Source organism: Rhinoraja longicauda, chromosome 1 (assembly GCF_053455715.1).
Source record: "Rhinoraja longicauda isolate Sanriku21f chromosome 1, sRhiLon1.1, whole genome shotgun sequence".
Lineage (NCBI taxonomy): Eukaryota > Metazoa > Chordata > Chondrichthyes > Rajiformes > Arhynchobatidae > Rhinoraja > Rhinoraja longicauda.
In genome coordinates, this window is record NC_135953.1 from 133,019,573 (window position 1) to 133,045,563 (window position 25,991).

Consider the following 25,991-nt stretch of genomic DNA (forward strand, 5'->3'; position numbering starts at 1 on the left):
TGCATTTGGAAACTTCCCCTTTGCTCCACCTAGTGTGCTTGAGTCTGGTTTGATTGTGTCTATGTAGAGCATTATCTGAGTTGATTGGATGGCATGCAAAACAAAGCCATGAGGTACACATGTCAATAATAAATCTATACCCTGTGATTTCCATGTTTGCATATTAAACCCATTAAACATAACAGAAAATTAAGTCTGCAATTTTCTGGCCAAAGTATTATTTTAATTTAAAAGTAATTCATGGCTGTCAATCAATGACTCCTGCCCAGAAAGTGAACCATGTTTTATCTAATTCTTTGGAATTATTGTTGGGAGTTTTCAAATCTGTCATATTTAAAGTTTTTAAAAAAAATCTTCCTTCACACTCACTTCTCTCCCCCACACCAGTTTAATTAAACCCTGGTCTCCTCATTTCTCTTCCTGTACCAAATTTATGGCGGCACGGTGGCGCAGCGGTAGAGTTGCTGCCTTACAGCGAATGCAGCGCCGGAGACTCAGGTTCGATCCTGATTACGGGCGCCGTCTGTACGGAGTTTGTACATTCTCCCCGTGACCTGCGTGGGTTTTCTCCGAGATCTTCGTTTTCCTCCCACACTCCAAAGACGTACAGGTATGTAGGTTAATTGGCTGGGCAAATGTAAAAATTGTCCCTAGTGTGTGTAGGATAGTGTTAATGTGCGGGGATCGCTGGGCGGCGCGGACTCGGTGGGCCGAAGGGCCTGTTTCCGCGCTGTATCTCTAAATCTAAATCTAAAAAATCTAAATATTGAACTTGCCAACTCCAATTCACCCCCCTCAGTTCTTGCTCTTCAGCCATTCATTTTAATAGTTGGGGAGATATTATCATTCCTCTGTGAAACAAGTGCCCAGCTTGCACAATCTTGGGAATTGTGATTTAAATACCCAAGTAAGTATAACGAGCAGAGTGCATAAAACTTGGTACTGCTGCACATCTGCTGTCCCCAAACATTTAGAGCAGATAATGAGAGGAAAGATATCTCTCGCCTCTCCTCTTCTCTCTTGCAAATCCTGGGTTATGCCAGAGTGGGATTCCGCGTGCTGATCACATTGCAGTATCTTGTTCAGTCGACAATATTTTCGACAAGATTAGCCTGAGAATACCAGTTCTATTCCATTACCAGACTTTGAGGTCAATGCTACAGCATATGTACAAATGCATACCTTTGGTTTATATTGAGTGGAGAGTGATAATTAGTTGTCTATTTTATCATCCACTCCAGTGCCCACGATCCTCATGACATTTGTCTAAAATGACCAACTCGACACAAACGAAACACGTACTGGGATCCCATCGAAAAGTAGTTAATGGGCCACATACCGGGCCATGAGGGAAACTATACTAATGCTATGCATGGTGTGACTTTTTCTCTCAAACTAGTTCATACCTTCACTGCACCCTCACCCACTTTACATTTTTTAATCCATGGCCCGAGAAGAGGGCTGACATCACTTCTCCAAGTTTGCATGGAGAATTCTTCCAAGGCCCGTGTGGATCAGTCGGAAAATTGCAAGTGTTCAGTCCTTGAACACACACTTCTGCCGCCCGGCACATATTGACAGCAGCTGCTCTGCACATTCACGACATTCCACGCTCTCACATCATGAAAGTCAAACGGATCATCGTGTTTGCACCATGTTAGAAAAATGCTACCACATAAATGTAAAACAATCATCAACATTTTTTTTACGGGCTGAAAAATGGAAGGCACAATTAATTATCTTAAAAATCAAAACGGTTGAACCTACTTTTCTCCTAGGTCTTCTATGAAGACATCAACTGGTCCATTGTCAGGGCTGATTGCCTGAATGTGTGCATTGTAGCATTTACCATTATCCAAACAGACCTGAAGGAGGTATTGCAATGGATTTTAAAATATATTAATTTTGTCACATTTTTTCATCATGTGTACAATGCACGCATTTTCAATAACAAGCAACTCAAAAATTCTCAAGAAATAATTAACTCAATAAAGGGCTTCAACAATATCAATGCGATGAGAAAAGACGATTTAGACAAATGAGGGACGTTTTTAAGTTCATAAGTCATAGGACCAGAATTAGGCCATTCGGACCATCGAGTCTATTCTGCCGCTCAATCACGGTTGATCTATCTTTCCCTCTAAAACCCTATTCTCCCCGTAACCTTTGACATCCTTATTAATCAAGAACCTGTAAATCTCCACCTTAAAACTGCCTAAAGATATGGACTCCACAGCTGTCTGTGGCAATGTATTCCACAGATTCACCAACCTATGGCGAAAGAAATTCCTCGTCCTTTTATTCTGCTGCGGTTCCCTCTGGCCCAAGACATTCCTACTCGTGGAAATATCTTCTCTGCATCCACTCTACCCAGGCCTTTCATTATGCGGTAAGTTTCAATAAAACTCCCCCCACTCCCTTCTAAACTTCAACGAGTACAGGCCCAGAGCCACCAATCGCTCATCATACGTAAACCTAATCATCCCTGCGATCATTCTTGTAAACATCCTCTGGACACTTTCCAATGGCAGTATATCCCTCCACTGGTATGCGGCCCAAAACTGCTCACAATACTCCAAATGTGGTCCGACCCGAGCTAGGAGGCTGCAATGTGACTTGGATAGGTTAGGTGAGTGGGAAAATGCATGGCAGATGCAGTATAATGTGGATAAATGTGAGGTTATCCACTTTGGTGGCAAAAACAGGAAAGCAGACTATTACCTGAATGGTGGCCGATTAGGAGAAGGGGAGATGCAACGAGACCTGGGTGTCGTGGTACACCAGTCATTGAAAGTAGGCATGCAGGTACAGCAGGCAGTGAAGAAAGCGAATGGTATGTTGGCATTCATAGCGAGGGGATTTGAGTATAGGAGCAGGGAGGTTCTGCTGCAGTTGTCCAGGGCATTGGTGAGACCGCACCTGGAGTATTGCGTACAGTTTTGGTCTCATAATCTGAGGAAAGACATTCTTGCCGTAGAGGGAGTACAGAGAAGGTTCACCAGATTGATTCCTGGGATGGCAGGACTTTCATATGAAGAAAGACTGGATAGACTCGGCTTGTACTCGCTGGAATTTAGAAGATTGAGGGGGGATCTTATAGAAACTTACAAAATTCTTAAGGGGTTGGACAGGCTAGATGCAGGAAGATTGTTCCCGATGTTGGGGAAGTCCAGAACAAGGGGTCACAGTTTAAGGATAAGGGGGAAGTCTTTTAGGACCGAGATGAGAAAGTTTTTTTTCACACAGAGAGTGGTGAATCTGTGGAATTCTCTGCCACAGAAGGTAGTTGAGGCCAGTTCATTGGCTATATTTAAGAGGGAGTTAGATGTGGCCATTGTGGCTAAAGGGATCAGGGGGTATGGAGAGAAGGCAGGTACAGGATACTGAGTTGGATGATCAGCCATGATCATATTGAATGGCGGTGCAGGCTCGAAGGGCCGAATGGCCTACTCCTGCACCTATTTTTTTAAAAAAAATTTAAATTACAAAGCCTCAGCATTACATACTGACTTCTATATTCTAGTCCTCTCGAAATGAACGCTATGATTGCATTTGCCTTCCTTGCTACTGATTCAACTTGCAGATTCATCTTTAATAACCAAATAAATATGAACGGAATGAAGAAGACCTTCATAAGGCATGTTTATCCTGTGCAGAAGAATTTGGAGCTTTGCCTTCCCTGCAGAGGGCAGCAGAGTCCAGTGTAAATTCTGGGGCATAATTGATTTAGAGAGATTGATAATTGATTTGGAACAATCACTGTTTAAGAATAGGTTAGAGTCCGAAGCAGACGGGGTCAATATACACTAGTCCCACAGCAATGGGAATTGGCAGGATTTAGTTATAAACACACTTTTGTGTTTTTTATGAATCACTGACTTCAATTAAAGGGATGAAAGGAAGAGCAGTACAATAGAAGAAAAACATATACCAACTAAAGACTAACTCAGCGGGTCAGGCAGCATCTCAGGACATAGATAGCAAACGTCACCTATCCCTGTTCCAGCTGCTACGGTCAGGCAAATGCCTCCGCTGTCACGCTGTGAAAACAGAGAGGATGAGACGGAGTTTCTTCCCACAGGCCATCTGGACTGTTAACTCTCATATCACCAGGGACTAATTTAATTTACTGCATTAATTTATTTTTTGTGTTAAAAACAAATTTCTATTCTGTTTTGTAGTTTTAGCACAATCCACAGTATATGTGCATATACTGCACATCTTGTATATGTATGTGACAATTAAAGTTGACCTGATTTGACATGTCCTCCATAGATACTTTCCGACCCAATGAGTTACTCCTTCATTTAGCGTCTTTTTTCCAAACCAGCATCTGCAGTTCATTGTGTCCATATAATAACCAACAATCATTTTCCCATTAATTAATAGGTCATTCGAGAAATCCAGTGATCCATTGGCAATTTATTTTCTCTGCTTTAGACACTAATTTTAAGCACACTTTACTCATGCTCACTGCCTTCACACTTATATCACATGTTGGATTTGCCTTTCCATTTGTTTTCTCAAGGAACTGATAGGTCTATTCATCTCTTAACTCTGCCCAATTACGACTTCAATTTGCTGCGACGATTTTTAAGAGCCAATTTGTTTTATAGCCTTAGAGGGAGTACAGAGAAGGTTCACCAGATTGATCCCTGGGATGGCAGGACTTTCATATGAAGAAAGACTGGATAGACTAAGCTTATACTCGCTGGAATTTAGAAGACTGAGGGGGAATCTTATAGAAACATATAAAATTCTTAAGGGGTTGGAGAGGCTAGATGCGGGAAGGTTGTTCCCGATGTTGGGGAACTCCAGAACCAAGGGTCACAGCTTAAGGATGAGGGGGAAGTCTTTTAGGACCGAGATGAGAAAACATTTCTTCACACAGAGAGTGGTGAGTCTGTGGAATTCTCTGCCACAGAAGGTAGTTGAGGCCAGTTCATTGGCTATATTTAAGAGGGAGTTAGATGTGGCCATTGTGGCTAAAGGGATCAGGGGGTATGGAGAGAAGGCAGGCACAGGTTACTGAGCTGGATGATCAGCCATGATCATATTGAATGGCGGTGCAGACTCGAAGGGCTGAATTTCCTACTCCTGCACCTATTTTCTATGTTTCTATTTTCTATATTTCAAATTTAATGTTCAGCAATTTTTCAAACAAATGAGACTTGCTGGCTGTAAATGATGAGACTCTGTGACCAAATCCTTCCCACATGTTTGTTTCATATATCCTGTATTTGGAATTTAAAATGTTGGTGGTACTTATATAAAAATTCCATGACCATTTAACAAATAAGACAAGAGAAGTTCCATTTGAAAACGTAAGGTGGTTACATTCCATTCTCTTTCGACTTCCTGCAAGAACTCCATTCATACCACGGTAGGAAGACTTGAGGTTGGCAAGGAATCAAGCACAGAAATCACACTCAACATCATTTCAATTTCAATTCGAAGCACAACCCAATCACCATGTTCACACAAATAGTCACCAACCACTAAACCAATACGTGGCAAGTACTTGTTCTGGAGTTAAAATTCTTTTGAACATTTTAGCAATAAGTCAATTGAGTCAGAGGGAGGGGAAAAGAGAGAAGGGAAGAGGCAGGATCGTCCACGGTCTTAATGACACCCCCGCCTAGCCCTCCAATTGAACACGTTTTCAGGGTTTTACAGCACCATTGCAGCCACCCCACCCGCTCCAATAAATAGCAGCTAAATATATATGCCTCAAGTCACTGTTTAGACGTGTAGTCCAATGTTCATGGTGCTACAACAAGGAATATTTGGGGCGATTGATCTTTGGATCCTGGTCCTTTAATCCCCATATCACCCCCTTTTTCCCCATTCCTCCAGTGCGACTTCAAGACCAAACAGGAGGTACTACACATTTTAAAGATTCGTCACCGTGTCAAAAATCAGAGAGTGGACATTTTGCATCAATGCCTACCTTGCATTTATCCCCAACGTCGTATTGCATGCCAGCTGCAATGGAGTAATCCCTTTCCTGCTGCGCTGAAAAGGGCAGATCAAATATTAATATTTAACAGCAACATCGTGTGAAATGGCCTACTTGGAATCAAAGGTTGCAAACTCAAAACATTTACCTTGTTTTGATTTCTGCCACACTTCGTACTCGATATTTCTGTAAACATTCGGGTTGAACGCTCGGAGAACCTCGCCAGGAAAGGAACTCTGCGCTGCATTTTCACTTTTCCTTCGTTGCTTCTGAAAATGTAAGTGATAAAACATGTGTCTGAAGCACCTTTACATTTCCCCCAAAATCATCCCTTTCATTTATTTTGGGCAACCAAATATCCTTTCGTTTTGCTGATATATCTCATTGTTCTTAGAACTTGCAGCCGTTGGGTTCCTCCAGCAGTTAGCCTTTTTAGATTTATTTTTTTAGATTTAGAGATACAGCGCGGAAACAGGCCCTTCGGCCCACCGAGTCCGCGCCGCCCAGCGATCCCCGCACATTAACACTATCCTAGGGACAACTAGGGACAATTTCTTTTTGTTGTTTTACATTTACCCAGTCAATTAACCTACATACCTGTACGTCTTTGGAGTGTGGGAGGAAACCAAAGATCTCAGAGAAAACCCACGCAGGTCACGGGGAGAACGTACAAACTCTGTACAGACGGCGCCCGTAGTCAGGATCGAACCTGAGTCTGCATTCGCTGTAAGGCAGCAACTCTACCGCTGCGCCACCGTGCCGCCTTTTGGCTCATCCTTCCAGCATCTGCTTTCTTTGGTGTCCCTTCACTCACTCTGCCTGCTTGCACGCTATTGGCAAATTATTCTATCCTTTCCCCCCTCACGTGCAGCAAAATCTAATGCACAAATCAACTTTCTGCACAATGTTTGCAAGGAGCTTTAAAAATTAAAAAAAATTGGAGATAAAGTTTGTGGCAATTGAATAAGCACAGGAGCAAGACTTATTCACAAGTGTGTTAAACAGGGCCTATCAGTTTAAAATACAAAGATTCATCAGCTATTTTTTGCGAGCAAAACCTACAATAAAACTCAAATAATCCACTATCGGATCATTCAGGTTAGTATCTGCCTCATTGGGTATCGATTCCAACACCCTCCCTCACACACCAGGTCCCTGGTTCCTGTACACCTCAACGCAGAACACTGTTACTCACTCAGTACATTTAGATGTTTTATGGTGCCGTACAGCAGATTTTCCAGATTATTGGATGTTATTCAAATTAATATTCCAATATACCCTTAATTCACTTTTGTATAGGACCAAGGAGGTCCTACTGCATTGGTACAGGGCCCTGGTGAGACCATACCTGGAGTACTGTGTGCAGTTCTGGTCCCCTAATTTGAGGAAGGACATTCTTGCTAGTGAGGGAGTGCAGCGTAGGTTCACCAGCTTAATTCCCAGGATGACGGGACTAACATATGGTGAAAGAATGGATCGACTGAGCTTATAATCACTGGAATTTAGAAGGATGAGAGGGGATCTTACAGAAAACATGTAAAATTCTTAAGGGATTAGACAGGCTAGATGCAGGAAAAATGTTCCCGATATTGGGGGAGTCCAGAACCAGGGGTCACAGTTTAAGAATTAGTGATAGACCATTGAGGATTGAGATGATGAAAAACATTTTCACCCAGAGAGTTGTGAATCTATGGAATTCTCTGCCACAGAAGACAGTGGAGGCCAATTCACTGGATGTATTCAAGAGAGAGTTAGATATAGCTCCTAGGGCTAGGGAAATCAAGGGATATGGGGAGAAAGCAGGAGCGGGGGGTACTGATTTTGGATGATCAGCCATGATCATATTGAACGGCGATGCTGGCTCGAAGGGCCGAATGGCCTATTCCTGCCCCTATTTTCTATGTTTCTATGTTTTTTAGATGTTACACAGTAGACTGATACATTTGAGTGAGCTTGGCGGGCTTAAAGGATGGGCATGAGAAATAGAGCCCTGGCAAGTTCAAGGAGGGAGTGTGGGGGCCAGAGTCCAGTGAATGAGAAGCTAAACTGTCCAGATTTTCCCATAGAAAAACAGTTTTTAGCATATCTTTATCTTGATTTCAATTTTAAATATTCTCATAATATTGTATCTTGGGTTTTATTTATTTCTTTAATTTGTTGTACCAATGCTTACATTTGCTCATTTTACTGAAGCAATGTCATTTCAAAACACAGCACATATATTATTAATAGTGTAAATAATGATCCAAAAATTGAGTTGTTTCTTTTGATTATTTGACCTATAGCTTATTAGAGAAAACCTAAACATATTTTACACCAAGCAAAATTTTGTCCAGTAGCTGAAGTTCCCAAAAGCATCGAGATGGGGAGTGGGTGGAGAGAGGGCAGTGATTTGTACACTGATGTGACATTTTATTGTATTTCGCCAGTTTCCCCTGAAGTAATTAAAATACCAACAAGTAGCAGAGCTGGCCAGAGATTAGGATCAAATCTGAGGCTGCACAAAAGGTAAACTGACCTCGGCCAAAGATCACAATGGATCCGCACTCAGGCAAGAACCCGTACTTTATTCATAAAAGACAGAGAACAACTGGTCAACTTCATCTAAATCAACTCTCTACTTCCATAATTTTCAGAAAAGAATGCAGCATCCTTTGATCAATTAATCAAAGTTAAAGTCTGCCAAAAGTAACAGTGATTGTCAAATATTGTATTATTTTATATGTTCAGCTTTTTAGATATTTAGACAAGTGAACTATTTGAATGTTATAACTTTAAAACCTCTCGCAGAATGTTTATTTATTAATCACCTGTTTCTTACCTTATCATGTGAAGCCATAATATATCTTAATTTCTGTTTCATTACATTAAGAACCTTAATAGGGATGACTTAACTGATGCCAAGTTCATGACAGAATTTGACCATTCCTACTCACCAATAATGAGCAAAAGAAAAAAGCACTGGGTTTCAGAACTGTCCAATATATAGTCAAGTGCCAGCTTGGCCCAGGTCTGTCACAAATCAGAGCGCTGATGGTCTTGTATGCATGATTTATGTCAATTTTCAATGTAATATGAAGGAAATGCTGTTCAGATGCAGGTGCTGTTTTCCAGACATTAAATTTCAAAAACACACAAAGTTTACGCAATTGCAAGAGAGTACCTTTCGGACTTTATTACATGACTGGGACTTGAATCCATTCATGTCATTCTCATCGGCAGCTTTGCCCCTGTTAAATATTTGAAATGACATTTACATGTTATTTAAATGTTCATCTAAATTCCATTCCAATTTAAATGTTCATCTAAAGCAACAAAAGGACATTGTCATGAGTTTAGAAAGAAATCCACAAAAAAACGACATGGAAAATATTTGAGAATTGAAAAATAAAATTTGCCAGCATGTAGTTTCACTCTGAGGTTAAAGTTGTATTTTTACAGGAGATTGGAGCATGTGCTGAAAAAGTCACAGATTTCACAAAAAGCACCAGATTATGGCTATAATACAAATCTAAGAATCCAATTAACTTCCTAGTTATCACTCTGTGAATCATGGTGTTCTTGCCCAGTTCGCAGTGAGTCATTGTGTTAACTAACTATAGCTCACAGTCGAGCAAGGTTGAAATAATGATCACCATGGTAATTGTTTTGCGAGTGTGAACTAGTAATTTTTCCCAAACAGAAAATCTGCATGAAAAGGAATGAGCATGTAACCATCAAGTAATATCTCCAGTAGCATGCGCTTCTCTTAAGAATAAATGTAAGTATTTCAGTTTTATAAATTAACTTGAAAAATTACTCCTCAGACTAAATTATCCATTTAGTCTCTTGGTGTCACTAAACATCCATTTAGTGTGTTTTGTTATTGATAATAGGAAATTCCTGGAGACTTTGATCACCAATTTCATCAGCCTATATTTTCAGTCGGCCTACTCATCCTTCACGATTATTTTGTGTTGCATTTTCAGCTGGACCTAATGAAATGCCACAGATCACGAGCAAGCACTCATTAGAGTTTAAGGGCGAGGGTGATCTTTTCAGAAAGAACAATAATGTGCACTGGTAGAAAGAAAGAATGCAAGATACAGTAAAATTCAATAACCTACTATCTGATTGTTCAGAAATCCCAACATTCAGCTCACCAGGTAATGTTTGCTACGCTGCCTTTAAAGTCTCATTTCCTAACGGCTGCGGCTCGCTAGCAGTCTGTTCGTCTTTTTTCCTTTTTTTTTTTGTTGTGTGTCGGTGTTGGGATGTTTTTTGTTTTTTTTTGGTTGTGTATGTGTGGGGGGTGGTGGTGTGGGTGGGGGGGTGGTGGTGTGGGTGGGGGGGTGTGGGAAACCTTTCTCTTTTAGGTCTCTTCCTCACGGCGCGGGATGCTGCTCGGCCGCGGGGCCTTCCATCGCCCGGTGCGGCTCGGCCGCTGGACTTAACATCGTCCGGTGCGGCTCGGCCGCTGGACTTAACAGTGCCCGGCGCGGCTCGGCCGCGGGGCCTAACATCGCTCGGTGCGGCTCGGCCGCGGGACTTTACATCGCCCGGCGCGGCTCGGCCGCGGGACTTTTCATCGCTGGTGCGGCTCGGCCGCTGGACTTAACATCGCCCGGTGCGGCTTGGCCCCGGGACCTTCCATCGCCCGGTGCGGCTCGGCCGCTGGACTTAACATCGCCCGGTGCGGCTTGGCCGCGGGGCCTTCCATCGCCCGGTGCGGCTCGGCCGCTGGACTTAACATCGCCCGGCGCGGCGCGGCCGCGGGGCCTAACATCGCTGGTGCGGCTCAGCCGCTGGACTTAACATCGCCCGGCGCGGCTCGGCCGCGGGGCCTAACATCGCACGGCGCGGCTTGGCCGCGGGGCCTAACATCGCTGGTGCGGCTCGGCCGCTGGACTTAGCTGCGCACGGCTCGGCCGTGGGGCCTTCCGTCGCCCGGCTCGGCCGCGGGATGTTTCAGCGCCCGGTGCAGCTCGGCCGCGGGGACTTCCATCCCCTTGCGGGGACTGTGCGGGTCAGTTGGGGACGAGCTGTCTGTCCGTGGGCGTGGGGAAGAGAGTGGAAGTTTTGTTGCCTCCATCACAGTGAGGGGGTGTTTGGAGTCACTGTGATGGACGTTTGTGTTGGGGTCATGTGTCTTGTGTTCTTTTTTGTGTATGACTGCTATGTAATTTCGTTCGGTACCTTGGTACCGAATGACAAATAAAGCTCTGTTGAACTGTTGAACTATGCTCCCTTTAAACATACGACAGAATGTTTCCAATGCTCCCTTTAAAGATACCAGGGTCCATTTTCCCACCTCCATTTAAACATATAGGGGCTCCGATTCCCAGAGTCTAATTAAATTTACTGCAAAATTTATTATGCTACTCTAACATCTTGAAGAAATTGAAAGTGTTACTATATTAATAATAATATGCAATGGTTGAATTTGCCATTCCAGCACAACCAAAGTTCTGAGAGTACCATATTATCAGAGATGGACTCTGAAATAAACAAGAACAAAGCAGCCTAATCGAGGGGCAGCTAATGCAGAGTTAATGTTTTCCTATACTTCCGTGATGCAATCCTGAATACAGACCAGACTAAGAATAATATTTCCTCCTGGCGTGCTCTTCAAAAAGAAAATAGGTCCAAATAGCAAGGCGTAGAAACTTTAAAAATCAAATGATACGATACTTTCTTTACTATCTATATACTAAAACTCTCGATTGTTTGTTCCTGAACTACAGCCAAGACGGTACACGATAGCGCAACAATTTTAGGCCCACCTTACTCACCGTCACCCCTTTGGTGCTAATGGAAGAAGTTTCATTGAAATTGGTGTTATATTTTTAAAGTGATTCACATTTTAAAGTTTAAATCTATCTCTTAGGGAGGGAGGGGGAGGGAGGTGGAGGGGGGGGGAAGGCAGGATAAGGGGGGTTGAGGGAGATGGAGTGGAGAGGGGAAGGGGAGGGGAGGGAGGAGGGGGGGAGGGTGGAGGGGGGAAGGAGAGGGTGCAGCACCAATGCAGGGGAGTTTTGGCCCCAAAGGGTCCACGGTCTAGTACATACTATTTCTCCAGAAGTTATTTATTGTAAATAAGTCAACCACAACCACCTGTTTCCACTGTCACCACAGGAAACATGTTTCACATTAACCACTCTGCAAAACTAGAGAATCAATGGTAATTTGATAGCTTAAGGAACTACATTGTGCTCACGTGGGTATATTTTTGTGCAATTGGATGAATGCCTTAAAGAAAATTAAAAATAACCATCCTTCACAACAAGAACTGGTAAAGGCAATTGTACCAATTGTACATATTTCTGGCTGACAAACTTTGATGCAGTCTTCAGGAATTGCATATCTATTTGCTTCCCACGGTTGAAACATTCCTTTGAACCCCCTTGTTTAAAACTCCAGTAATCACCCAATGTTTTTTTTCTAATTTGACTGCTTACCGGTGCAATTCAATTTCTGCGCCAGAATCAGAATCTTCACTGGAATGGACACGCTCATTTGTTTTGCCGTTTGCATCCAGTGCTGATATCATGGGTTCAACATCAATTTTTAGTACATCCTGGTATAGCATTTCATAGAGAATGGCTGCAAAACAAAAGTTTAACTTATAATATATCATATACTTAGACACACACACCAAAAAACCTCAAAGCAAAACCCAGCAGTTTTGATTACATCCAGCAATAGACAATAGGCGCAGGAGGAGGCCATTCGGCCCTTCGAGCCAGCACCACCATTCAATGTGATCATGGCTGATCATTCTCAATCAGTACCCCGTTCCTGCCTTCTCCCCATACCCCCTGACTCCGCTTATCCTTAAGAACTCTATCTAGCTCTCTCTTGAATGCATTCAGAGAATTGGCCTCCACTGCCTTCTGAGGTAGAGAATTCCACAGATTTACAACTCTCTGACTGAAAAAGTTTTTCCTCATCTCCGTTCTAAATGGCCTACCCCTTATTCTTAAACTGTGGCCCCTAGTTCTGGACTCCCCCAACATTGGGAACATGTTTCCTGCCTTTAACGTGTCCAACCCCTTAATAATCTTATATGTTTTGATAAGATCCGGACCAAACTCAGATCCTGGGGGGACAGGGCTTTCTCCATCGCTGCTCCCACCCTATGGAACTCACTACCCCAAACCGTTAGAGACTCCTCCACACTCACCACATTCAAAACATCGCTGAAGTCTCACCTGTTCAGTACTGCCTTCAACCACTGAAGGTCACCTCACCTTCTGTCTCCTTTCTCTGTTCGTTTACTTATTTACTTATTTATCTATTTATTCATTTCCCTATGTTCTCTAAATCTCTGTAAAGCGTCTTTGAGTATATGAAAAGCGCTATATAAATAAAATGCATTATTATTATTAAGATCCCCTCTTTCACCCAATCACCCACCGTTTATTTGGGAATCACTGCAACGACACTTAATTATTAATGTTTCTGGAGATATGCCTGCCTAGAATACCATAAAATCCAGGCCATCTTACCAACGAGAAAGGGTCAGGTGCAGGTTTCCCCAGACTCTCCTCTCTCCCCAGATTTGTTTCATTTGATCTCCAATGTAACAGGCTGTACATTCAAACAATTATTTTTCAAATATGCTGCAGAAGGCCCATATACGTTTGCAGACCCCCACACTGGTAGAATAAATTAATAACGAATCACTACAGAAATGTATGACCATTCCAATTCTCAACTCCTGGGTTGAGTGGTTTAGCCCTTTGTGTATTTATGCTGACCATGCCATGTCAAATAAAAATGATCGTATAGCTCTGCAAAGTTAGGCATTCCTGTGGGAACAATACCCCGGTTTGCATTGACAGTGCCGAAGCAGAGATGGTCAAAAACTTTAAATTCCAAGGAGTCAATATCACCAATCTCTCCTGGAGCATCCATACTGAACCAAGGACCAAGAAGGCACACCAACACCTCTACTTCCTTGGAAGGCTTAGGAAGTTTGGCATGTTCCCTACAGCTCTCACCAGCTTCTACAGCCATCACACAAACCAACTATTGACTCCACTTATACTTCACGCTGCCTCGGCAAGGCCAACAGCATAATCAATGACGAGTCGCAGCCTGGCCACTCCCTCTTCTCCCCTCTCCCATCAGGCAAAAGGTATATACCCGTGTGAAAACGCACACCACCAGATTCAGGGACAGTTTCTTCCCAGCTGTTATCAGGCAACTGAATCATCCTACCACAACCAGAGAGCAGCGCTGAACTACTATCTACCTCTTTGGTGACCCTCGGACTATCCTTGATCGGACTATGCTGGCTTTACCTTGCACTAAACGTTATTCGTTTATCATGCATCTATACACTGTAAATGGATCGATTGTAATCATGTATTGTCTTTCTGCTGACTACAAAAGCTTTTCACTGTATCTCGGTACACACGACAATAAATTAAATTGAAATATCATACTGGAAATAGGTTCCATTTCAACACCGATAAGAAAACCAATTCAAAAATTTTCGCTAAAGATAACATTTTGGAAAGATTTAAGAAGTGAAAGAGTCATTTTTCAGTTTCTGGGTTTGAAATTATCACACAGATTTGAAAAATGATCACGCATTACAAACTTCAGGACACTTTAATTGTTAGACCGAAGTTCAGTGAACACGTTCTTTAGGGATGACTTGAATCGGGTACTCTGTCGAGATTATGCCTCGGTGATCAATGTGGTTAACAACATTTGCCGCAAGAGAGAAAATAGTGGGCTACAAAACCAAGTTTTTACGAATCGTTAGAAATATGTTGTACCACAATATTTATCTCAGCAGCCTTTTCTATAGATTGTTCCTTTCAATAATTAATACATAACCCAAAAGAGATTATTGAAATTTGTGGGCTGTAAAAGATCACGAGATTATATTTACAACAAAACCAGAAACAAATTGCAAAGGGACAATAATAAGATGGGGAAAAAATGGATTCACTTTTGCACAGAGCCCGTAGGGCATATGCAGATACATAACATAATACACAGAAGTGGTCAACCCCACCTGCTCTAGTACCATGGACTCTAAGTTATCATTAACCTACTGATAAATCTCTTTTTAAAGTTTCTGGACCCTTCCATAATTCTTCTGGCAGGAGTGGTATGTGTAAGAACTAAAGCTATTTAATTCTTGCTTTCAAGATCAGAGAGTTTATTTTAGTTTAGTTCGAGACACAATGTGGAAACAGGCCCTCCGGCCCACCGACCCTGTGCCGCCTATAACATTAGTTCTACACTTCACACAGTTTACAGAAGCCAATTAACCTACAAACCCGCATGTCCAATTAACCTACAAATCACCAGATTGATTCCTGGGATGGCAGGACTTTCATATGAAGAAAGACTGGATAGACTCGGCTTGTACTCGCTGGAATTTAGAAGATTGAGGGGGGAATCTTATAGAAACTTACAAAATTCTTAAGGGGTTGGACAGGCTAGATGCAGGAAGATTGTTCCCGATGTTGGGGAAGTCCAGAACAAGGGGTCACAGTTTAAGGATAAGGGGGAAGTCTTTTAGGACCGAGATGAGAATGTTTTTTTTTCACACAGAGTGGTGAATCTGTGGAATTCTCTGCCACAGAAGGTAGTTGAGGCCAGTTCATTGGCTATATTTAAGAGGGAGTTAGATGTGGCCCTTGTGGCTAAAGGGATCAGGGGGTATGGAGAGAGGGCAGGTACGGGATACTGAGTTGGATGATCAGCCATGATCATATTGAATGGCGGTGCAGGCTCGAAGGGCTGAATGGCCTACTCCTGCACCTATTTTCTATGTTTCTATGTCTTTGGAATGTGCGAGGAAACCTGAGCACCCGGAGAAAACACACACGGTCACAAAGAGAACTTGCAAACTCCATACACGCAGCACCTGTAATCAGGATTGAACCCGGGTTTCTGGCGCTGTAAAGCAGCAACTCTACTGCTGTGCCACTGTGCTTCCCTTTCCTAATCTTTTGAGGAATTAATTGACAGCTTTAAATGGAGAGTTCTAAATTATGGAAAATATCAAAAATATTCTCAAACTAAAATCAAAGTACTTACATTGGCAAAGAGCTGCTGCATCTACAAATTTCCGAGGATAGACACTGTCATAATGGTTCCCATTTGAAAAGCATAACGAGATCTATTTGAAAGTTAAAAAAATAAATTCAGATATGTTTCCTGTTATCACGTTCTAACATCATAAGGTACATTTGAAAGTTGACCAGGTAAGTTAAAATTTAATAGTTCAAGTTCATAGATTTGAAAAAGGTTCAAAAATACAATCATTTCAACAGACAGCCTTACATCCCATACCAGAACTAATTTCAATGTAAAAGAAATCTACCAGAAATATTTATGAAGCACATGGTCTTAACCACTTCATGGAATGTCCATATTTTATTCAGATAAACTTGTTTCTTCAGGCATCCCTGAACTGCATGTCATCCTTCAGTGATCAAGTTTCAAACTTGCTTTTGCACGGAATGCATATAAAAATCATCAGAAAAAAATTAATCAGAAATGCCTGATACAACTGATGCTCATTTTCTTGATGCTAAGAATTGGCAGGTGGAATTTGTCTGGGCAGTCAAGGCCTTCATACCAAAAATCTGGTCAGCTCTAATTTCACATCATATTAGCTAGTTAGTCTTGGGATGTGAATATAGCTGAGAGATGCCATCTCTTGATTGTGATGCATTGACCCTGGTTGCAACCACCACTTGCTAACAGTCAGTATCTGGGCTCACCTGCAAAACATTACTACTTGAATTAGAAAGTCTTTTGAAATTGTAACCAAGATCAAGATAAATGGTGCAGCTAAATAATAAACTACAGAGGTTGGTATATAAATAGTTCCAAAAATAAAAGTCATCAAATTTCATTCCAGGTTCAAATCGATTCATTTCCATTGATTAACTTCCCTTAATAACATTCTTCACCAGTAATACATTAAGTTTTAAACCTTTCATTTTGGTATTTCAAACCACGAGGTCAAATGCTGAAACATAATTTGGTTATTAAATATAAGCTTAACATGAATACATATACAGCACTGAACTGGTGTTATTAGAATTCAGAAGTCAACTTTAAAATTTGTCCGAAGGAGAATGTCAGAAGCTATTGAAGACGTTCCAGCAGCAAATTAGAAAATGTTTAAGATGATCAGCCAGTTAACGTGTTTTTGTGAAAGGGAAATCGTATTTACTCACCTCATTTGAGTTCTGAGAAAGTAACACTTACTGTAGATAAACTAGATTTCCAGAAAGCATTTGACAAGGTGACAATTCAAAAGATTATTGCAGAAAATAAAAGCTCATGGCACAGGAGGTAACATTTAACCTGGCAGAAAATGACCGGCTAACATGAAATAGACGGGGGGCTTAAATAGTTTATTCCCTGGTTGGCAACATATGAAAGTGTCACAGTAGTCAGACTTTTTACAATTTATATAAATGACTTGAATGATGGATTAGTAGCTAAATTTGCTGATGAAACCAAGATAAGGAATGTACATTTTGAAATGGGTTACAAAGGGATCAAAGACAAATTATGAATGGCAAATGTAGTAAACGAAAAAGTGATTATCAAATGTCAAACATGCTTAGTTTGTATTTATTTCAACAGAGGAGGAAGATTTTCAACTTGATTAAAGCATGATGGTTCTTAACAAGATGAATGGAGAAAGAGAACATTAGAGACTGTAGATGCTGGAATCTTGAGCAAAATGGAAAGTGCTGGATAAACTCAGCAGGTCAGACAGCATCTGTGGAGAGAATATACTGGCGACATTGCCTGTCAAATCTCTCCCTTGTCTGGCCCATTGAGTTCCTCCAGCACGTTGTGGATGAGGCGAATAACATTTCCTATTGTGAGAGAAACTAGAACCAGAGGGCCACAGTCCAAAAATCAGATGCCTCCCACTTAACGCAGATGGTTTTGTTTTCTTTTAGTAAGTCCCAAGTCTTTGGAACTCTCTTCCTCAAAGAGTGATGAACCAGGAGTCTTTGAATATGTTTAAGGCTTAGGTAGATACTTGATGAGAGGGTTAGTGGTTGGTTCACTTACGGTTACACAAATCCAATGTAGCACTGATACGCTGCAGGACACAACAAACTAGGACAATAGTGACACAACTGAGACAATCTTGCTGCTGCACATTTAATCCCCACCCAAATCAGATTCAGCACCTCCAATGTTTTCCCCAAGGTATTGTTCATTCAGGAGGAGCACCAATTCATGAGCTGAGAGAGACCAGTAGATGATAAACTGAAAGCAGTTTCCTTGCCTGCATTTCATCTGATGCTATGAGACTTCCTGAGGTTTGGTGTCATTATTGAGGACAGGATATTCCCAGGAACTATGATGAAGGAATCTGACGAATCTAGTATAAAAAGTTATGATTCTTTTTAAATACATTTAGAATTTTTCTTGGGCGATTGGAGAGAATAATCTGAACGGAAAGTGCTCATTCCACCTTCCCACTGAGAAATTTCCTTTTAAATTGGCATAAATCACAATATGGGTATTCTCATGCATGGCCCAATGAAACTTTTAGATCCTCACCTCAGGCAATGTATAAAATCTTCATCCACCTATTAAATTTGCACTTACATCTGAATAACATCAGAAACATAATAACATGAATGTCAAACATTTAGAAAGGACAAATTTGCATTATTTTGCACCTTTCACCACTCAAGATTTCCCATAGTGCTTTACAGCCAATCAAGTATATTGAAATGTCATCATTGTTATAATGTAGGAAACACAGCAGTCAATCTATACAAAGCAAACTCCCACAAACAATAAGAAACTAATGACCAAAAAAATCTGGTATAATGATGTTAACAGGAATAACTAATGAACAGGACACCAAGATGAACTCACCTGCCCTTCTTTTTCTGAAGAAATGTGTAATAGGATCTTTGACCATTAAGTTTAACAAAAGAAGGGTAAACACCACAGTGTTTTTAATGACCCAACTCCAAAGTTTGGCACTTCAGGCAGACGACCCTGAATCACTTCACTGACTGCCTATATAATATGTACTCGTATCTATTTTAATGTAGTGGCTTTGTCATATCTTTTCTTAAGGTCACTTTAAATGATTTTATTCTGTCTTCTGTTAGCTCACCGTGTCAGGAAATCCATTTTCAGTAACTCGGGCAGGAGGTCTATTTGGTTCCTGGTAAATGATAAAATCCCGCCTAAAAAGTCAAAAGAAATTAAAAAAATTAAAAACTTAAACCATCCAATGACTAACAACGGTATTCTGTCTTTCTGTACAAATTGAAAAACAATTGCTATCATTGCCTCAATTGTTTAGGGTATGACGCAAGAAAAACAACGAAATGTCAAGGATCTAAAACTGCATCCATTTACGAAATCTCAACTAGGCCATAGTCATTCAGATTTTCATGGCCTAGAATCAAACTTAGAAATCCTGCTGGTTGCAAACTCCTGCATGTGGGTCATCATTTAGCATGATGTGTATCACCTAAGATGTCTTCTATATATGCTACTGATAATGGTCATTTGACAAAGACCCAAATGACACTAGGATCATCTACTAGTCAAAGAGTGATACAATGTGGAAACAAGCCCTTTGGCCCAACTTGCCCACACCGGCCAACATGTCCCAGCTACACTAGTCCCACCTGCCCGCGTTTGGTCCATATCCCTCCAACCCTGTCCTATCCATGTACCTGTCTAACCGTTTCTTAAATGTTGGGATAGTCCATGTCTCAACTACCTCCTCTGGCAGCTTGCTTCACACACCCACCACCCTTTGGGCGAAAGTTCCTGAATTTGTAACGTAACCTAATTAATACTAGCATAGCAGAAATTAAGTATTTTCCCCTCAAGTTTCAGCATCTTTGAGAGTAATCATGAAAAAGAGGGGGAAATTGAGTGCGGCAAGGAAATTCAGGAAGAAAAAAATTGCCTCGATACGTCATTGGAAATAGGTTTTAGGACCACATCACAATTAGTTGTTTGGATCCAAGTCATCAATCAGACTAACTCAGAAAGTAGCAATAAAGGTTTGCTCAAAGAATTAAAACTTCAGGGCAGTGGCCCCAAAATCACACTGGTGGACATCCCCAATATATATACACCATTACTATTTTACCCTCAGCTCGGTAATATTGGGAACAAAAAAAAATAATGGTTGTGCTGTAAAAATGTTATTCCATATAATGTACTTAAAGTTTTCAACACAAGTACATGGTGTCACTTGAACCACACATTACACACTTTCCATCCAATTTACAAGAGCCAGATAGAGCTCTTAAGGATAGCGGAGTCAGGGGGTATGGGGAGAAGGCAGGAACGGGGTACTGATTGAGAATGATCAGCCATGATCACATTGAATGGCGGTGCTGGCTCGAAGGGCCGAATGGCCTCCTCCTGCACCTATTGTCTATTGTCTATAAACTCTTGCCAATTCACTTTCCTGATAGAAAAACCACTGGGGAATCGTGTAAAATATAATCAATCTTTCCCCAATTTGCACTTATATAGTGCACACATTGCAGTGAAAAGATCCAAGGCATTTCATAGATCAGGAATCAGTTAAACTGTTGAATTTTGCTAAACTTTCAGGCAGATCATGGAAATAATGCACTCAGCCAACCTAGCCGAGGCTGACCAGCAAGTGTAGATCTATGCTAATCCCACGAGGAGCGCTAAACAGAGAGGTGAGGAGATAAGGAAGGGGAAGCACAGTAACATTTGTATCCAAAACAACAAAATACTGTCAAAGATGGACCAAGGAAAGCATACAATTCTACCTGACCTGAAATCTCAAATACACTCTGCATGTCATGTCATGGCAACATTTCATGCGACCACCCCAGCACAAGAACAAATGTCTCAATTTCCTAAACCCCTACTAAACAATTTTTTTAGGTAATAGTTTTTTTTGGAAGAAGTAGTTTTTTTGTATTTATAATTGTCTACTTCTGATTTGTTCACTGAAAGAAACCAGTACTCAATCAGTACAAATTGGCAGCAGCATATCCTCTTCGCTGACCATCAGCACAGGGGCATCTCAAGGCTATGTGGCTCAGGCTGTTTTTCCCTTCTTTATCTCTTTACCAACAACTATGAAGCTGAGCAGTAGATCTCTGAAAAAAGGTTAGATCTGATCAATTTGATTAAATTTTTACATTTGGTTGCAGGTAATCAAACATAAACTGAAACACATATGTTGAATGGAATGAATGTCCTCTGACTGCATTGTTGCATGTTGTGATGTATATGTAATGTAAATGCCAGTGCCCCCTTGAGGCCAAGAGCAGAAGCTGGCCAATGAACTTGTGCCTTGTGACTGAGGTCAGGTGACCTTCTAGGGCCAATGGGCTTGTGCCATTCAAAATCTTCTTACAAGATGTCGGGCGTATATTCATTGTGCTAGCCACAACAGGGTCTTACAGAGGACATTACATGTTTTTTTTTGGGGGGGGGGGGGTTTGTAAGAAGATTTTATTACTGATCCTTCACCAGGAAACCTCGAGAAGGTCACCTGATCTCAGTCACAAGGCACAAGCATGTGACGGGAACTCCAGGATTTCAATTTGCGATTGGAACAGTGGCAGACCAAGTGGACCCGTTGGGCCCAAACCTCTCCTGCATTGGTGCAGCACCCTGTCCTCCCCTCAACCCCCCCTCCCCTCTCCCTTCTCCCCCCTTCCCTTCCCTCCCCCTCCTTTTAAACTTAAAAATGTGAATAACTTAAAAAATATAACACCGATTTCAATAAAACTACTTGCATTATCACGAAAGTGACAATGTTGAGTAAGGTGGGCTTAAAATTGTCGTGCTATCGTGTACCGTTTTGGCTGAAGTTCAGTCACAAACAAGATAACAAACGAGAGTTTTAATATATAGATGTTGCTGGTACTCAGCATGCTATTGCATGTCACATACCCAATGCACTGAAACACCAATCTGATACAAAAATAAAATCTTTGATTTTGAATTTGAACACTCACGGAATATGCATACACTGTAAAGAAAGTCTTTGAACCATGTACCTCCACATGTAAAGTAATAACCACATTACAAGAGATTTTAACTCATTTAATGTGGAGGATGATTTTTTTTAAAACCTCACTAACCATTTAGAAACAGACAATATTATGTGCCAATACGTTTAGCCTCCATCATCATCCCTTGGGTATGCTAGTGTACTTTAGTCACAACCATTCTAATACAATGGTCACAACCATTCTAATACAATGAAAGTTCTATACATCACAAAGATCGCCATTTGAAAGGATTCAGCACATATCTAAAATTCGCCTCAACTTCACACTGATTTTAAGTTTATGTTTCGTGATCTTGCAATGCCAAGTTTTTTATGCCTTTGTTTTAAATTTGCATTCAGTGCGCTCCCATTTCACCTTCCTACAAAGTGCATGGAAGCCATAAGTACTAGTAGTACAAAGAGAATAATACCAAAATGCAGAACACATTGTAGCATTACAGTAGATGGGCACAAAGTGCTGGAGTAACTCAGCAGGTCAGGCAGCATCTCTGGAGAAGAAGGAGAGGTGATGTTTCGGTTCGAGACCTTTGCCCCTAATCATCGCCTATTCCTTTCCTCCAGAGATGCTGCTGGATCCGCTGAGTTACTCCAGCATTTTGTGTCTATCTACGGCATAAACCAGCATCCACAGTTCCTTCCTACACATAGCATTACCGTAGTCTGATAACGCCAGGGAAGAAACTGTTCTTGAATCTGAAGGCAAGGGCTTTCAAGCTTTTACAACTTCTGTGCAATGGTAGAGTGGGAGAGGGGGGGGGGGGGGGGGGATTAAAACTGGGGAGAAGAAAAGATCCTTGGTTATGTTAGCTACTTTCCTTATGCAGTGTGAAGTGTAGATGGTGGGGAAAGCTGATCTGTGTGATGGACTGTGCAACATCCACAACTGTCTGCAATTTCTTAGTCCTGGGCAGAGCTGTTGCCAAACCAAGCTGTGGTGCATTCTGATCGTTTGCTTACTATGGGGCAACAGCAGAGGTTGTTAAGAGTCATTGGAGACATGCATAATTTCCTTAATCTAAGGAAGCAGAAATGTGATATGCTTTCTTTGAAGTGGTAACTCCACGACAAGTTGTTGATGATATTTATGCTTAGGAACCTAAAGCTTTTGACCTTCTCCAATTCAGTGCCATTGATGTTGATTGTGGCACATACCCCACCTTGCTTTCTGGAGTCATTTCACAGTGAATGGCAAGCCCCTGGGTAGTGTTGCAGAGCAAAAGGGATCTAGGAGTGCAGGTACATAGTTTCTTGAAAGCGGCATCACAGGTAGATAGGGTGGTCAAGAAGGCTTTCGACACACTGGCCTTCATCAGTCAGGATACCGAGTGTAGAAGTTGGGATCTTACGTTATAGTTTTACAAGACGTTGGCATGGCAGCATTATGTTCAGTATTGTTTTGGTCAGCCGTGATCACATTGAATGGTGGTGCTGGCTCGAAGGGCCGAATGGCCTACTCCTGCACCTATTGTCCATTGTCAATTGTCTTCAGTTTTGGTCACCCTGCTATAGAAAGAATGGTGTTAAGCTGGAAAGTGTGCAGAGAAGATTTACAAGGATGTTGTCAGGGCTTAAGGGGCTGACCCATCGGGAGAGGTTGGGCAAGCTAGGACTATATTCCTTTGATGGCAGGAGGATGAGAGGTAATCTTACAGAGGTGTATAAGATCACGAGGGCAGGAGGATGAGAGGCGATCTTACAGAGGTGAATAAGATCACGAGGGCAATAGATAGGGTGAATGCACAGTCTTTTATCCAGAGTAGGATAAATCAAGCACGACAGGACATAGGTTTAAGGTTTGAGAGGGGAAATATTTAATAGGAACCGAGGGCAACCTTTTCCGTGGGTTTACGGAACGAGCTTCCAGAGGAGGGAGCTGAGGCAGGTACCATCTCATTATTTAAAAGACATTTGGACAGGTTCATGGATAGGAAAGTGTTTAGAGGCAAGAGGGCCCAATGCAGGCAGCTGGGACTAGTGCAGGAGGGGCATCATGATCAACATGGGCAAGTTGGGCCGAAGGGCCCGTTTCGGTGCTGCAAGACTCCAATACTAGCACCTTCATCGTGCTGACATTGAGGGAGAGGTTATTGTCTTGACACCATTCTTTACGCTCTCAAGAGTAGCTAAGTGGCAAGGCCTCATTCTGAAGAACAAAGCCTGCAAAGCAGATCTGCGCAAGTATCAAGTAAATCAACATAGAGGACAACCTATTTAATTTCATCGAATGTCCAGCTGCAGACTGTACATGAAATACTGGGAGAAGTAATTTCAAGAGCTCGCCCCCTGCCCCCAAACTGAAGAGACATCCTCACAATTTGTGTGGCACCATCAATGGGTTGGTTATAATCAGGACACATTTGTTAGTTCGAAAGTGGGCCATTACCACAGAACCGCATTCTACCACAGGCAATGGAAAGATCCAAGCTATTCTCCACTCTGCAGATTGAATCAAAGCTCCGTTAGTCGTGAATTGTGATAGGCAATTCACAGCTATCGAAAGAAGCCAATTTCAAGAACTTCCCCATCTCATTGTTGGTGGAGCCTAGTGCTGGATTTTCAAGGTAAGGCCCAAAACATTTGCAAATATCTTTCGCCAAGTAAGCCTCACAGATGCTTTAGTTTCAACCAAATGCATTGAGTGGAAAATCTATTTTAGTTTCCTTGAAGTCTGCACCATAATTGAAGACTGTCTTCTGCCAATTCAGTTACTCCACATGACATAGTTTAAGAGCAGTGGATAAGGCAATGGCTTTGCAGCCAAACAATATCTCAGCAATAAGATTGAAAATTATCCATTCCTCCAGTCAAGTTAATCCAATATAGTTTAAAATATTCATTTACTCAACAATTAGAAAAATTGCTGGGAATATCCCATCCATGAAAAGTAGAACAAATCCAGTCTGGCTCATCGCCAAAGGGACTAGAATAGTTGAGGAATTCGATTCAACACTACCGTTCCAAATCATGCGAGTGTACGGGGCGGAAAGGGGACATGGGAAACTACAGCCAGGTGTCAGGGATGCGTACGTTCTGTGAAACAATAAAAAGGTTGGAGTGGGAAAAAGGTGATGGCATCATTCATTTGACAAAACTGCCAGGATTAATGATGGCATCATTCATTTTGACCAAACTGCCAGGATTAATGATGGCATCATTCATTTTGACCAAACTGCCAGGATTAATGATGGCATCATTCATTTTGACCAAACTGCCAGGATTAATGATGGCATCATTCATTTTGACCAAACTGCCAGGATTAATGATGGCATCATTCATTTTGACCAAACTGCCAGGATTAATGATGGCATCATTCATTTTGACCAAACTGCCAGGATTAATGATGGCATCATTCATTTTTGACCAAACTGCCAGGATTAATGATGGCATCATTCATTTTGACCAAACTGCCAGGATTAATGATGGCATCATTCATTTTGACCAAACTGCCAGGATTAATGATGGCATCATTCATTTTGACCAAACTGCCAGGATTAATGATGGCATCATTCATTTTGACCAAACTGCCAGGATTAATGATGGCATCATTCATTTTGACCAAACTGCCAGGATTAATGATGGCATCATTCATTTTGACCAAACTGCCAGGATTAATGATGGCATCATTCATTTTGACCAAACTGCTGTTTTCTAATATTCTGCATAACATAGCATGATGATGCTCATAAATTGTGGACTCATAAATTCAACCATGTTTCAAGGGGCTTCTGGTATTTAGCAGAAGAAAATGACGTAGTGATAGCAAGTTATTACTATTGATGGGTATCCAAACCATCGTGAGATACATAGAAGGCAACTGGGGTATGGATGCCCCATGTACGCGAAGTGCAAGATACATCTAGCAACACTAATATCCATGGTAGCCTTACTTGTACATGAGCGAAAGCGCACTGATTTCTACTTGTCCAACCCATTCCTGCATTAAAAGAGGGAAAAAAAACATTTAGAATGTGGTTATTCAGTAATTAGGGCCTGTTT

General features: G+C 41.6%; 1 protein-coding gene across 2 annotated transcripts in view; it reads right to left on the bottom strand.

Annotated features, from left to right (window-relative positions):
• The window catches only part of otud4 (OTU deubiquitinase 4), an 81,017-nt gene that overhangs the window by 23,362 nt on the left and 31,664 nt on the right, over nucleotides 1-25,991 (bottom strand). For both annotated transcript variants that reach the window (XM_078406900.1, XM_078406892.1), the window contains exons 4-11: nucleotides 25,883-25,929; nucleotides 19,080-19,152; nucleotides 16,004-16,085; nucleotides 12,397-12,541; nucleotides 9,123-9,189; nucleotides 6,108-6,228; nucleotides 5,951-6,015; nucleotides 1,768-1,865 (exon numbers count right to left, since the gene is read on the bottom strand). In XM_078406900.1, coding sequence (XP_078263026.1) covers nucleotides 1,768-1,865; nucleotides 5,951-6,015; nucleotides 6,108-6,228; nucleotides 9,123-9,189; nucleotides 12,397-12,541; nucleotides 16,004-16,085; nucleotides 19,080-19,152; nucleotides 25,883-25,890 — 659 coding nt within the window. In that variant the 5' untranslated portion in view covers nucleotides 25,891-25,929. The remainder of the gene's footprint in view (nucleotides 1-1,767; nucleotides 1,866-5,950; nucleotides 6,016-6,107; nucleotides 6,229-9,122; nucleotides 9,190-12,396; nucleotides 12,542-16,003; nucleotides 16,086-19,079; nucleotides 19,153-25,882; nucleotides 25,930-25,991) is intronic.